General features: G+C 46.2%; 1 protein-coding gene across 1 annotated transcript in view; it reads left to right on the top strand.

Moving 5' to 3' along the window:
* The first annotated feature begins 1654 nt into the window (after positions 1 to 1654).
* Positions 1655 to 15310, top strand: part of LOC136657342 (protein mono-ADP-ribosyltransferase PARP12-like) — a 34727-nt gene continuing 21071 nt past the window's right edge. The window contains exons 1-4 of the mRNA XM_066634135.1: positions 1655 to 2078; positions 3809 to 3944; positions 11499 to 11763; positions 14463 to 14564. Of these exons, the coding sequence (XP_066490232.1) occupies positions 1750 to 2078; positions 3809 to 3944; positions 11499 to 11763; positions 14463 to 14564 (832 nt within the window). The 5' untranslated portion in view covers positions 1655 to 1749. The remainder of the gene's footprint in view (positions 2079 to 3808; positions 3945 to 11498; positions 11764 to 14462; positions 14565 to 15310) is intronic.

Raw genomic sequence — 15310 nt, 5'->3', positions numbered from 1 at the left:
GGCAATTGGGCAGTAATGCTCCCCCCCCCCAGTAGCATGTTCTGCCCTTGAGGCACATAGCCTAATCTACCCTGTCAGTTTCGTGAACCACCAAAATTGAGTTGTGACCCATTGGCAGGTCCCGGATCCATACCTTGGGAACTGCTGGGTTCGATTTATTAATTAGAACATCACCAGTATGGATTGAGGCATTCTGTTCCTAACTGTTCATAGGTAAAGTAAAAACAATCTATTGACATTTTTAAAGTCATACTCCAAAAAGTCATAATGAAAGTGGTGGTGATGATGATTTTGACAGTCTGGGGAAGGGGGTATGCGGTCTTATTGGTCAATCCATTGGGTTAAGAACCCCTGCTCTAATGTTGAACTTCAAGGGTGTGTTGTGGGAAAAACCAGTCCTTTAGAAGTATCAATTACAATTAGATTTATGCAAATCTTTGGGTGCTGCAACCTCCCCCTTGTGCTTTGCATGTGACTAAGCATTCACTTCTACACAATTAGGCCCGGCCCAGGGCCCAAAAGGGGACCCAGGAACCAAAGGAGGGGGCCCAGAAATTTCATGGGACCTTACATTTTCCTATCTATCCAGGCTTGTTGGCTGCATGGGATGCGGGGGACACTACCACAACACGCAGCTGCAGCTACTGGCAAGCCATATATGCTTAAGAGTGTGTTTGGTTTTCTGTTTTACTGTACCTAGCTGCTGATGCCACATGGGTGGGTAGACCAGGGCTCAGAAGACTTTTCCAGTTGTCTCCACCCTCCCCGCATCCTGTTCTACCCCTCCCTGCCCCCATTCTGCTTGCCCATCACCACCCTCCCCCACTCTGTTTCATCCCTTCCCCTTTGCAAAAGGGCCCAAAAGAAACTTTGTGCCCCCTGATAAAATTCCTCTCAGAGGCCCTGCATGCACTAGTTACAAAGGGGGTACTGGCAGCTTCACACCTTTGTTACTTTCATTTAAAGGGGAGCCTCCACAGAAGAAGGAACAGGGGGTGCAGATTCCGCTATAGTGAGTGTCCCCTCCTTAGGGAGAATCTGGAAGTGCACAAGCGGTGCAAGGCAGTCGCTTCTGGGCTCTCCCCAGAGGAGGTGTTAGCTGCTTTGCACCCTCATTCCTTCTCCAGTGGAGGCTCCCCTTTGAAGGAGCAGCCTGTGGTGGGGAGGAATTATTATTATTATTAACAGTATTTATATACCGCTTTTCAACTAAAAGTTCACAGAAAAATCAAATAACTAAATGGCTCCCTGTCCCAAAAGGGCTCACAATCTAAAAGATGCCAAGGAATACCAGCAGACAGCCAATCCCAGAGGCCTCCTCAAGATAGGGGAACAAATGTTCCCCTACCTCAGGGCTGCATTGTGACTGCACAGGTGCTGGAAAGTTGGACAGGATGGGGCACTCAGAGGGCTCTTTGCCTTCACCATTCAACTTGGCGCCTGTTGAAGCTGCTGTTCCCAACTTTGGGTCACTTGTGACCCACCCAAAGGGTGGCTTGTGGCCCCACCCCATGAGGAAGGGGCAGGGGGGAGGAGCGCCTGAGGAGGCTGGAGAGTCTTGGCAAGGCGTCCTTGCTCGCGCGCGCGCAGCTCCCTCCCTCTTAGCCGGCGCCCAACTTCTCGCTTTCTGTTTCGTTTCTCCCGCGCACCGCCGGGCGAGAGAGAAAGGGCTGGAGGCGGTGCCGCGCCGGTGGTCTCCTCGTGGAGCTGTAGCCGCCCGCCCAGCCGCGCCAGAGGCTGAGACCCGGCATGGCCTCCCCCCAGACGCTCTCCAGCCAGGCGCTGAGGCTGCTCTGCGCCTCGGGAGGCTGCCTGGCCGAGGACGAGCTCTGTCGCCGGCTGCGCCTCCAGGGCACCCCCGCGCTGGCCCCGCTCCTCGGCGACGCCCAGAAGTTCACCCTGGTGACCAGGGAGGAAGCGCCCTCCGCGGGCCAGCCCGGAGAGCACCGCGTGGTGGTGGCCACCAGCGGGGTGCGGCTCTGCAGGGAGCAGGGCAGCGGGAAGTGCGCGGGGCAGTGCGGGCAGCTCCACCTCTGCCGGTACTTCGTGTACGGCGGGTGCCGCTATCAGGAGACCAGGTGAGTGGGAGCCCTACCCTGGGCCTGTCTACTCAGAAGTAAGTCCCGTTAAAGTCAGTGGGGCTTACTCCCAGGTAAGTGTGGATAGGATTGCAGCCTCAGAGCCCTACCCTACGCTTGTCTACTCAGAAGTAAGTCCCATTATAGTCAGTGGAGCTTACTCCCAGGTCAGAGTGAATAGGATTGCAGCCTGTGCCTGGCATCTAGGATGGGGAGCGCCCCTGCAGCCACTCGGTCCTTCTGGAAAAGTCCTCCCCACTGAGCTCTGCTGCAGTGGGCTTTCTACCTGGGAATGAGTGGACACTAACATCCTCAGGATGCTTTCTAGGGAGCAAGACTTATTCAATGAACGCAGCTGGGGTTTGCTTGCTTCTGAGTAACACTTATCTAGGGTCTGGTAGCAGTCAATGGAATTTACGCGCCTGGTGTAGCAGAACTTGGAATCTGGGGTGAAGATTCTGAGCAGACATCCTGGATCTGTAGCTCTGATGAATCAATTCACATGGAGTTCGAAGGGGGGTGGGGTGATCAGTCAATGTTTTAGGCCCCACCCCTTTTATTGTCCTTGGAGAGGGGCGGGGCTGGTTCCGTTAGCTGTAAGTGTATGTACGTATGTGGGTGTGCCTGGCCATCACATAATGCAGGGGTGGGCAAACTTTCAACTTCAAGGATCATTGACGTTTAACAATTGCATAGGAGAGAGAATTTCAGCAGGTGCTGCTTGTCATCCCTGAGATGACAAGCTGCACCTGTTGAAATTTTTCCTATACAATTGTTAAAGGTCCAGAAGCCCTAAAGTTGAAAGTTTGCTACCCCTGATCATAATGAAATTTTCTTGGGTCACATGCTACTAACATGGGAAACACTTTTGAGAGACCAAGAAACTGAAGCTAAAGTTCAGAACATACTTATTTAAGCCATTTCAGCCCAAGTTTGCATATATGCAACACGGATCAAATATGTGCACCTGTGGGCTGGGCAGAAATTGGTTAAACTAAAGTTCAGAACAAAGTTACTTGTCAAAGCATGTAAGTTCTTTTATAGTTTGCCCATGAGTCTTCTGAAATAAGACTTAAATAAAACTGTGCCTAGCTTTTCAGGAATTCTCTCTCTTCTGGCAAATTTGTCAAACTATACCTCCCTTTGGTATGTCTACTTTATTTTTAATTGTATCAATACACTTTTTGCCATAAAAATTTGTTTTCTGATAAGCAGTAATTGAACTGTGACCTTGGGAGGAGCTTGTGATTCTTCTATTGATTTATAAGGTATTTGTATGCAATTTCTGTATTAGTAAATAGGAAGGAAATAGTACTTGTGTAATGGTTTTGTCTTTCTCTTGTGTTGTCTGAAACTATTGAGGGTGGCCAATAGAACTGTCTTTCTGCCTGGTTGTGTTTTATTTTCTTGTGGTCCTCTCCAGGGATCTTCATGCATTCATAAGATCCTTCTTGATTCATCTCTCTTGCCCTGTTCCTGCTATCCCAGTTGTTTGTTGGCATGTAGAAGCTCACAGTTGAAAAATCCAGCTTTAAAAATCACAGAACATGTAAACATGGTATGAAAACAAGATTTCTGGGGCTGCAATTCTATGTACTCTTTCCTGGTACTTGAGTAAACATGCAAAGACTTAAGCTGCACGGCTATAGATAGATGATATAATTGATATCTGATAGCAAAAAATAAGATGCAATTACAGGATGCATGTTTTGTATTTTTAAAACTTGCAGGAAACAGTGCAAGTTCATCCATGACTTTCATACACCACACAATCTATGTGTTTTAAAAGAACATGGGCTGGAAAGCTTAAGCTCTGATGAATTATGTCAATTGCTACTTCAGAATGATTCTTCACTCTTACCTGAGGTGAGAATTTTTGTTTGCGTTAAAATTGGTCTCATGACAACTGAGGGACAAAACTGATTGGGAAATCTGTGTTCCTTTGGGCATCTCTGTTATATCTAAAGAACATTGTTGTGAGAATTCCATTTTATATCTTTGTTCCAAAACCAAACATGTATGTTTCTAATCCTCATTGGTGCAGCATGTTAGTCTAGTCCAGTGCTTCTGGACTAGGTACTTGAGCTGGTGCCCAGTGATACTTGAGCTGGTGCTTGGTGGTATGTATGGGACCTCCAGACCCCCCACCTGGCAGTGAGACCAGTAGTGCAACAAGACAAGCATAGTGGGTGGTGGGCAAAGCTCTAGCGTGTGCTTTTCGAGTGCTTGAAAAAGCCTTCCGCCTGCCATGAATTTCTTACTAGTGCTTGTTGCATTGCGTCTGGCCTTCCAGTGTGAAAGTAACTGGTGATGACATCATCACCCGTTACTTGCAGTGGTACTTACAATAGCTGGACCATGTGAAGTGGTACAGCAGGTGACAAAGTTTGAGAAACGCTGGCCTAGTCCTACTTTGTAAGGCTGAGTGCATGGAAGAACTGAACCTGACCATCACTGTTACAAAATGTATGCTGTTCTCACTCACCTGTGTTTGGAGTTGAAAGGTTGGAATGTGTTCTGTGCTTGTTACAGAGAGAATTAAAGGGTTACTGTGTATCAGCCTGCATAAAACATTCCAAGAATGTGGTGAAGCCTTTCTGCCCTGTTATGCTTTATTTCCTTGTGGACCTGCCCAAGTATCTCAAAGCATTCATAATTTCCTGCCTTGCTGCTTCTCTCTTGCCCTATTGCTGCTGTTCCAGTTGATTCTTAATGTGGGGAAGTTCACTGTGATATTTGTGAAGCCCATCTTTAAAAACCACAGAACACGTAAAGCACTCTCTTTATCACCCAACTTGCTATAGTATTTGAGAGAATAAGGTATTTGAGACTGCAGTCCTATGTACTCTTACCTGGGAGTAAGAGTGGTAAAAAAGCAGAGCGATTGTGCTCCGCTAAAGCGGAAGTGGAGCATGATTGCTTCACTTTCACTGCTGTGGGGAGCCCTGCCGAAGGTCACGCCAGGCTCCCTGCACCCCCAGGAGGCTGCAGCAGGCTTGGGTAAGTGCACCCAAGCCCCTGCAGCCCCCTGAGCTGCCTCCCTCTGCCCCCGCTGCCTCTCCCCTGCCCCCACAAAAGTTCAGCACCACTCCCCTAGAAGTTCAGCAGCCTCTGTTTGGACACCATTATCCCCCAGGCAGTTATATATTTGGATTCAGAAAATTCCTAACTGTCTAAACCAGGGGTTCTCACACTTTTAGCACCGGCCCCCTTTTTAGAATGAGAATCTGTCAGGACCCACTCGAAGTGATGTTATGACCGGAAGTGACATCATCAAGCAAGAACATTTTTAATAATCCTAGGCTACAGACCTACTGACACATACCCAGGAGTAAGCCCCATTGGCTATCATTGTTAAAAGAATATACAGAGTAGCCTGTTAAAAGTACAGATATAAGGATTTTATATGCTAGATACTGGAAAGTTATTAAAATTCCAATGAAAGATGAATTAATAGAGAAAATAATGAATGTGGCGGAAATGGATAGGGTTACAGAGACTGGATCAACAGTGTAAACTGACACAGATAGAGCAATGGAGATCATTTTATGTTTGGTTGAAAATGGAGTTGTAGATATATAAGAGGGCATTTAGATGAATATATTGTAAACATGATATATTATATAAGATATGATATGATAGATAAATGATATTAAGAGGCTAAGCTAGAAGAACAAGATTAGATATATTAATATATGATTGCCTGCACCCTCCAATGGTGTGTTTTTGTGTGTGTGTTGTGTATTGAGTTTGTGTTTGTTTATATTTGTTGTTTTTATTTTGGAAAATAATAAAAATACAAATTTTTTTTAAAAAGTACAGATGTGTAATATTTCCCCCAGTGCAGTAACATACCATTATAACATCAACTCTAATGTATTAAAAATAAAATATTGAAATGAATGGGGACCCACCTGAAATTGGTTCATGTCCCACCTAGTGGGTCCTGACCCACAGTTTGAGAAACACTGGTCTAAACTAAAGTATGTTTTGTATTTGGCAATAAGCCTGCTTTGCTAATTGGGCAGGGATCTTGCCCATCTAGGCCTAGGGTTTCCAACCCATGGTCCACAGACCACTGGTGTTTCGCAGCGTCCCCCCAGGTGGTCCACGACGTCTCTGGTGAAAAAAGAAAAAAATGCCTTTCCAGGCAGAAAAAAGCCTCTACAGCACCAGCAGCCAATCAGAGCAGCTCAGAGCCAATCAGAGCATAGCCTTTCTCCGTCTCCTGCCTCCCCCCTCCACTTCCCTTCCCTCCTTGCCTGTGAGTGCCCAGACAAGCAAAAAAGTGAAGCGCAGGTGCTTGGAAGATGCACGCGTGCGTTTGTGCAGCTGCGTGGCTCAGCTGCATGCAGAGGAGAGGTGCCCTGCCACCCACTGCCTCCATTCCTTGACCCTGTGCCTTAAGGTGAGCCTTGGCAGCCTGGTTTCTCAGGAGTCAGATCAGAACTCCAGCCAGCCTGGGAAGTCCCTTTTGCGGGTGGGTGGGGGGCCTGGAGGAGGAGGGGGACCTGAGAAGGGGGAGGAATGGGAGTAATGAGGAAGAGGAGGAGAAGGAGCAGGCTCCCAAAGGCATCGTTGGTTGACTGGCTGGGGGGGTTTCCCTGGGAGTGGGTTTCTCTGGATGTGATTTCCCTGGGAGTGCAGACTCCAGCTGGCCAGGGAACACAGAGGAAGGGAGTTGGAGGCAGTGTGGCAGCAGGAGAGGGGAGAAACAATATGCTCAACCCCCAGCCCTGGTACCCCCTCCCCAGTTGGCAGGATTGGAACCCCTGGATGTGCTCTTCTAATGCTCAGGGGTGGAGTGAGGGATCCAGGCAACCACGTTTTTGCACTCCTTTTGGAGAGGGAAATAATAATAATAATAACAATAACAGGTATTTATATACCGCCTTTCTTGGTCTTTATTCAAGACTTTATTCAAGGCGGTTTACATAGGCAGGCTTTATTAAATCCCTATTAAATAGGGATTTTTACAATTTCAAAGAAGGTTCTTTCTTTCAAGAACGACTACATTCAAGGTGTTTCATTCCGATCTGGCTTCACATTCTGGCCTCCATCCTCCCACGCTCAGAGCAGATGGAATTGCTCGGCTTCAGCTTGTCAGCTGCTCCAAGGTCGCACGGTGCCAGTGGCCTCGAACTGGCGACCTTGTGGATGTTATCTTCAGGAAGACGGAGGCTCTACCCTCTAGACCAGACCTCCTGCCCACAGGAAACAGGCATCATCTCGCTGTCTTACTGTAAGCTGCCCACCTGGGGAGAAGCAATTCCAGAAGTTGCAGAACAGGCACCACTGTAGCCAAGTACAGCAGGTGTAACCCCTGACTTTTCCTCCTCAGAGAGCAGCAGCAGCAGCTTTGTCCATGGGGAGTCCTCCCCCACCCCACACTTGGCCACTTCCCCTATCTCCTCAGATTGCAATCCTATGCATGCTTACCTTGGAGTAAGCGCCATTGACTATAATGGGGCTTACTTCTGAGTAGACATGCCTCGAATGGGACTGTTAGTCACACTGTGGCTGTGATGGACTTCTCCAGAAATTTCTCCAATTCCCTTTTAAAGGCATCTAGTCTAGACACCATCATCACATCTTGGGGCAAGGAGTTCCACAGACTAATAGCAGAGTAGGCAGCTGTTGTTTTGTGGCTGCAGCCTACCTATAGGCTTACTCACACTCTCTTCGCTCCAACCAAAGTAGTCCACAGCTGGAGCATGACAGCAATTAGAAAAGGAAGTGAAGAGAGGCTTTTTCCCCCTAAAGTCCTTGCAGTGCACACCAAAAGGACTTTTCTTCCTGAGACATGCAGCAGCCATTCTGAGATGTCTCTCTGAGCTGGTGCTTCTCCTTCAGGACCAACCTGCCGAAATTGTGTTGAACACTTTCCTAAGGACTCTAGACTCACAAGTGGGGAGAGCAGGGCCAGGGCTGTGTAACAAAAGGAACTGTGGAGGGATGTGTGTGCTTTTTGTTGGCTCATTTAACTACCTTGCATGACTTGTCTATAATCCTCTTGTGTTTACTCTCTCCCTTTTTGAGGTGTTTTTCCACACTTAAAAGAGGCAAGGGCTGTGCGTAACATGGTCTGGTGTGGGGGAAAAGAGACTGGATTGAATTGGGTGGGTATGAAAACTCTTGAGTTGGGGGGGGGGGAAATTATTTTGTGTTCCATTTATTCCATGTAAACCCAAGACTTTCACAGCTAGTGAAGCAAATGCAAGCACAACCATCACATTAAATAATCTTATGTATTACAAATTTAATTATATGTTTTGTGTGTGAGGGTGGGGGGGTTGCATGTAGTCCCTGCCGTCTCCAAATTTTGCCTTAGTGGTCCCTGAGCTCCTAAAGGTTGGGAACCACTGATCTAGGCCCTAGGGCAAGGGAGGGTGGGATGCAGAAGCCACGTAGGTTCCACTCCATTCAAGTAACTTGAATGACCTCATCAGATTACATCAAGTGTTCTGAGTCTGTATGTTGGAAACTGGAGGGTATGTGGGACTATGTCTCTGAGCAACATCTCAGCTCCACCTGTGAGAGTGAATGGTTACTGTATCCATTTGATCAAACATTTATTCTGTGCTCATTAAGCCAAGCTCAGGCATTTTCCACAGCCTGCTTGTCGCTTTTCTACCTGTCCCTTTCCCTCCTTTTCATTTAATTCCTTTTTCTTGTGGAATAAACTAGATACATTTTTACTTTTCTGCCCTAGTCCATGTTTACTAGGACTAGGTAAATTCAGTGAGTTGCAAGACAGTGAGCACAATCCTAACCCCTTATGTCAGTGCTTTCCAGCACTGGCATAGCAGTGCCAATGGGACATGTGCTGTATCTTGCAGTTGGGTGTCACTCATGGAGGCCTCCTCCAAGTAAGGGAATGTTTGTTCCCTTACCCCGGAGCTGCATTGCCCTTATGTCAGTGCTGAAAAGCACTGACTTAAGGGGTTAGGATCACCCAGGAAGCTTTGTGACTGAGTGGGGATTTGAACTTGGATCTCCCAGCTTCTACACCATCCTGACTACACCATCTTGCCTCACAATGGAAAGATCTGAAGGACTTCCTCCCTGTGCTTGTTTGACTTGTGCCTGCTTTCAAGGCCTCTAGGCACCAGCTAAAAATAGTTTTGTTCACCAGGGCATTTTACATTGCTAGGTCACTGTATTTAGTTGGTCTCTGCTGTGAAGAGTTGGCATTCTTCTGGTTTTATGATATATTGTTTTCAATCTGTGTTGTAAGGCTTTCTTGAAAATCCTTATGAAAAGGCAGGATGTAATTTTTTTTTAAGTAAATACATTTAACTAAAACATAGTTTATAGCCACAAAATCATGGCATAGCTGGCTTATCGTTATGATGTAAGAGATAAAAACATGTTGCCTATTTTAACTATAGCAAAGCATTGGAACTCAGTGCCTCAGGATGTTGTGGTGGTGACAACGTCCTGAGCTTATACAGTACAGTACTGTATAAATTACTTTTTGGAGGAAAGATGTTTGTCAATGGTGTTTAACCATGATAGCGATGAGTAGTACACAGAATTTGCCATGGCTGACCCAGAGGTGACCAAGCCCAGCCAGGGAAACTGATTGAGGCATCTGTTTGAGAATGTCACAAATGCTGACTATATATAAAACAACTTTATTTTGGTTACAAAAGAACATAATGCTTGTTCCGTTAGACTGCTAATTTGCCCGTGGTCTCTCTGCTAATTTGCCCCTTTGGTCTCTCTCCAGTCATATGCAGGCGTACAATTCGAGTAGCCAACTCCAGTGTAGCACAGTCTTTGAGGTCAAAGTTCTGGTGTGTGCATGTTACCTCTGTCTTGGTTCACAATGAAGATGGCTGCTGTTGTACAGTATTTTTGTTTTTAAACCTTTGTTCTCTGGCCCTCTCTTCCTTGCATCACCCACTCCTTTTGGCCAAATTTAGCACTATCTTTTTGTCTTCCCAGAGAGCTAAGGCTCCGTCTGGTGGTATGTGGCTTTGATCTCTTATCACTTTGGTCTACTCAGTCTTCTCCTGAACCTTGTAATTGATGATGTTACTGTTAGGAAATGATGGGAGTAGGGTGCTCCCTCCAAGTTGCGTGGCCCTGCAGTTAGAATTGGAGCCCCAAACAGCTTCCTTCACAGTGCCAGGGGTGATGACATCATCACCAAGTTTTCCATAGCTGCCCTCACGCAGCTCTGCACAGACCCTGAAATTTTTACAGGGGATACAGGTGCAAGCTACGCCTTTCTTGGAAAATGCCTCCTTCTGCCACCTGTCTTTGCTCACACATAACCGCAAGCACCCTGTTATCTTCACTTACCATTTTTCTAAAATTCAGAATTTAAATCTATCTGTGAAGAAGCTCTTGTGTTCTGAGGCAATATACCCCTGGTGCTGATGTCAAAGAACATGGAGTGGCGATTATTATCTTGCCCTGCTTGTGGATTTTCTAGGAGCTCTTACTGGCTGCTGTTAGGCTACGTGGGGTGAGACAAACTGGCTTGTTTTTTTTTTGTTTGGATGCACAGTGGATAAGGCTTCTCTGCATAACATTTACTCAAAGACAGAGGAAAAGCCATCCTGTGAATTCTGTAAGAAGACCTACCAGGAAGTGCTTGACATGTTGGCTTGACTGCATTCTTAAATTTTTATTTTTTTTAAACTTATTAAAGATACTTGGGTTTAATATTATAAATATTTTGTTGGATTTTATTTTCTGGTCCTCTGTAGCTACTGTGTTTTATGTGTTTAAGATGGTGTATGTTTCTGCATAGTTTGACTAAAGTTGCAGGACAACAAACAAGGAAATAAATCTCTGGAACTTCCTTGCTTGTTCAGATACATGACCAAATAACATTGATGTAATTGAACATGACTCCTGAAGTTTCATTGTGTACACAGCTGGTTTGTAATTGCAGTTATCTGCTATATTAACAATCAAGTAGTATTAATATATGGGTTAGTGATTTTCAACCTTTTTCGCCTCATGGCACGTTGGGAAGACGCTAAAATGGTCAAGGCACACCTTCAGTTTTTTTGACAATTGACAAGGCACACCACACTGCTGGTGGGGGGCTCACATCCCCCAATGGCCCTACTAATAAATAATCGTCTCCCAAATTCCTGCAGCACACCTGGAGATCATTCACGGCACACCAGTGTGCCACAGCAAAGTGGTTGAAAATGGCTGATTATGGGGTCATAATTACTGAATATTGCTTGGTCCAAGGTATGGAAAGTGCTGTGTTAGGGAACTAGTTTTCTAATAGATCTCAGCACTTGAAAGCTTATTTTCCAGGTTTATTACTGGTATTTAGACATTGGTGCATGTGTTTATGCATCTTTTCTTGGATGGGATTAAACTAGAGAAGTATCACAAATGTACGAGGGTTAAAGGTGTTCATATATCTGTTTTTCTTTCCATTTCCAGTTATGTCCATATTATAATAAAGGGGATGGACCCTATGGGGCCTGTACTTTTAAGAAGATCTGTGTCAAACTTCACATCTGTCAGTACTACCTCCAGGGAGACTGCAGATTTGGGACCAACTGCAGACGCTCGCATGATGTTTTTAACCCAGAGTGTTATGAGAAGCTGGAGAAGTGGGGAATGAGCCGACCCCTGATTAGTAGAATTCCCTTAATCTACAGGAATGTACATGACATCAAAAACAGCACTAAAGCAACCTGCAAAGGTAAAGCGCCATAGTCCCTTGTGAAACATTTCAGGAACCAACCTTTTGGTGAACGTAGTGCAGCTACCAAGACTTAGGAACAGAGAAGATTTTTTTTTTCTGTGTTGGGTCTCTGCCCAGTGAAGGAGGTGAGGAAAGGTTACTGTCGTAACTTCACTGCTGGTTTCGGGAGCAGTCTTGATGGTTGTTTAAGATGAGATGGAAGACTTTTCAAATCTGCTGGCAGAGCTACATGGCCAACTTCTAACTTGACCAGTGAACACAGTCCATGTTTTCTTTGCCTATTATGCACACTGACACCTTCAGACTCCCCCTTGTCTGCTTCTTTTTTTAAACACTTGGATTAGAATCTGCTTAGGGCACCTCATCAAACAGAAAAAACCTTAGTTAATGCTATAGTACAAAAGAATTGTTTGGCTGCTGCCTTTGTTTGGGCTCCCAGGGATTTGAATTTCAGAGGGAAGCTCTGAAACTTGTGGTCCCTCCTAATCACCAAGCTATGGTCCCTCCTCCACCATGGAGAAGGTGGTGTGGGGTTGGCAATGTGCTTGTGCTTTGTATGGGGTTAAGGCAGTGCTATTCAAACTGGGGTGTCGCAACGCCTGAGAGCCCTGATCTCTGCCCCCTTAAGGGGCGGGGCAGCCTAGAGGCAGCGGGGAAGGCAGTGGCGCGATCCTCAGGATCACACTGCTCAGGGGGCTGCGGGGGCTTGGGTGCACTTACCCAAGCCTCCTGCAGCCTCCCCGGGGTGCGGGGAGCCTGACGCGACTTCTGGCAGGGCTCCCCGCAGCAGGGAAAGTGGATGCACAGCGATCGCACTCCACTTCCGCATCCACTTTCCCTGCTGTGGGCCCCCGCAGCCCCCTGAGCGACGCGATCCTGGGGATCGCGCCGCTGCCTTCCCCCTGCCCCCGCTGCCTCCACCCCCCGCCCCTGCAAAGACTTACTGGCTCTCAAACTCTGCCAGAGAGTTTGAGAACCACTGAGAACCACTGGGTTAAGGATATGAAACGGGTTAAACATTAAAGTGGAATTCCCCCCCCCAGCGGCAATCATCATGTGTTGATTGGTGCTTAATATACATAGCCAATATGTGAGCATCATTGCAAGTGACAACATGATTGGTGGGTGATGGAGTTGTTAAGGCAAAGCTTGACAAATCCTGGGTGCCATGGTGACTAGAAAGGTCATTGTGGCACCTAGTATTGACCCTGCCTGACTTTTGGAGGGCTGCTGCAGACTTGACAGCAGTCTTAGATTTGTCTTCATGCATTGCTGCCAAGCTCAGTGGCCACCTGGATGTGGGCATTACTGGCCGTGGACTGCATGTGTCTGGTATGGAGGCGGTAGTGGGGATGAGTCTGTGAAGGCAGCTGTAGCTGCAGTCCGCTGATGATGGTGTGCATCGTTGCTTCACACTTCAGTCTCCCCTCCTCCATGTCTCCTCTCTCTTCAACCTTTCCAAACAGGGGAAGCTAGAGAAAGAGAGAGAGAGAGAGAGAGAGAGAGAGAGAGAGAGAGAGAGAGGAGTTCAAGAAAGGCCTCTCCTCTTGAATCACTCTCAGTATTTATGCCCAACATGTATCCTTCTATGAAGCTCTCACTCCATCTTCCCCTGTCCGGACAGTGTCCGTCCAGTCAAGGCTTGTGGTTCCCTCTGTTTTTTTTCCCTAGCCTGCTGTCCCAAAATCTATTTGCTCTTCTGCTGGCTTCTTCAGAGTGTCTTTGTCTCACAGCTTGCTCCCTCTCTCCCTCTCTCAGGTGCTCTGTCTGCTCCACTTGCGTCTTTCTCTTCCCAGTTTTGCTCTTGCCCACTCTAATAGCAGCTCTCTCAGCCTCTCTTTCCACCTCTGCCTAGGCATGACGACTCAGAAATAATCCCACTAGGTTCAGTGGGACTTACTATCAGATAAGTGCATAGGATTGCAGTTCTAGTTTATTCTCCCTTCCTCCAGCCAGGGCATTTTGCCCACTGTCACTGAGCCAGAGGAACAGGGATGTCCTCCTCCCTTTGTGAGTGTGGTTATTCTCTGAGAAAGGGACTGGCTGGTGGCTAATTTAATGTGATGAGTGGCTGACTGGGATGGGACAAGCAGTAATTTTTTCCCATTTGGCTGCTTTTCTTCGGAGTTGTGTGCTCACACATGCAGGCAGTGCTAGAAAATCTGTTTGCTTGCCTCTTCCAGTCAACCTCTCTTGTCTGCCTTGTTTCTTTTCTTTTTTCTCTTCAAAATCCCTTTGTATAACCTGCATTTACCTCCTCTTTTAACTCTTCAAGATTATTTTATTGCTATTCAACCTTTCTCTCACCCTCCTCTTATAATTCACAAGCCCTATCTAGGTTTCTAGATGTATCTGTATCTGTCAGTCTATTGTTTGGAGGGACTTGGACCAGTATTAAAATGATTATTGGGGGGGGGGGGAGGTAGGGGAATCCTTAATGGAATCACCAAACCCATTCCCAGGTTTCCCCTTGTTTTAGCCAGATCATTCCCTGTAACTTCCTACAAATGGCAGTTCTGGCCCCCTGATTTTCAAGCACCAGCACAGGCAATTATTTTTTTTTCACTTGACAGTTGTTGTGACAATATTTTGGAACAGGAAGTCAGAGCAGTCAAAACATGCTCCCCCTTTCTGTCTTGCTTTGAGTCAATGTGTGTGTGTGTGTGTGTGTGTGTGTGTGTTTCCTTCTTCCTCAGAAAGAAGAGAGAGCAGTGGTCAGAACCAATCAAGCACAAGCCGCAACGAAGAATCAGATGTGATTTGCTTATACCATATTCGGAAAAGTTGTAGCTTTAAAGGTGAGTTGTTGTGATGCTGAAGAAATTGTATTGTTTTTCATTCCTTGTGTTTTGGTTTTCCTCGCTCTTGAATGTGTATATGTGCACCACTTCCTCCTACTGCTCTTCCCACCCTTGTTTTGTCTACTCCTGACCTTGCAAAATTAACTTGTTAGCATCATCCTGGTGGTGGTGGTGATCTCTCATTCTTGAACTTCCCCACAGTTCTGCTCCCTACCTTATTACTTGCTAACATACTTTGTTTAAGTTTATTAGTTGCCCTTCAGCTTTGAAATAGCCTCAAAACAACTTGCAATGAGAAAAATGTACTGTTTGTTTTTCTTTCTGAAACCTTTATTGGCATATCAAACACGATTAACAATTGTACTTTACAATTGACATAACAATTGACATAACATCTCGACAATTTAAAACAAGATACCAGAATTATTTAAATTCTGACAATGTTACTTTAAGGATCTCGGATAAATAACCAGCAGCAGCTGCAGTTAAAGAATCACAAACATCACTCATGAACTTGGAGAGAGTAATATCAGAGGGGATAAGGTCAGAAGGGATCCAAGAATTAAGGTAATGATTACGAATATCAAAATGTGCAGGGCAAAGAAAGGATATATGAAACAAAGAATCAGGAGACTCATGACAGAAAAGACAGAGCCTTTTCTCCCGTGGAATGTTAAATAAACGGCCAGAATGAACTGCCGAGGGGAAAATGTTGAGGCGAGCTAACATAAAGGCTCGTCTAT

This window comes from Tiliqua scincoides, chromosome 7 (assembly GCF_035046505.1).
Source record: "Tiliqua scincoides isolate rTilSci1 chromosome 7, rTilSci1.hap2, whole genome shotgun sequence".
NCBI classification, from domain to species: domain Eukaryota; kingdom Metazoa; phylum Chordata; class Lepidosauria; order Squamata; family Scincidae; genus Tiliqua; species Tiliqua scincoides.
Note: the sequence above shows the minus strand (reverse complement) of the source record. Positions and strands in the feature narration are given on the sequence as shown.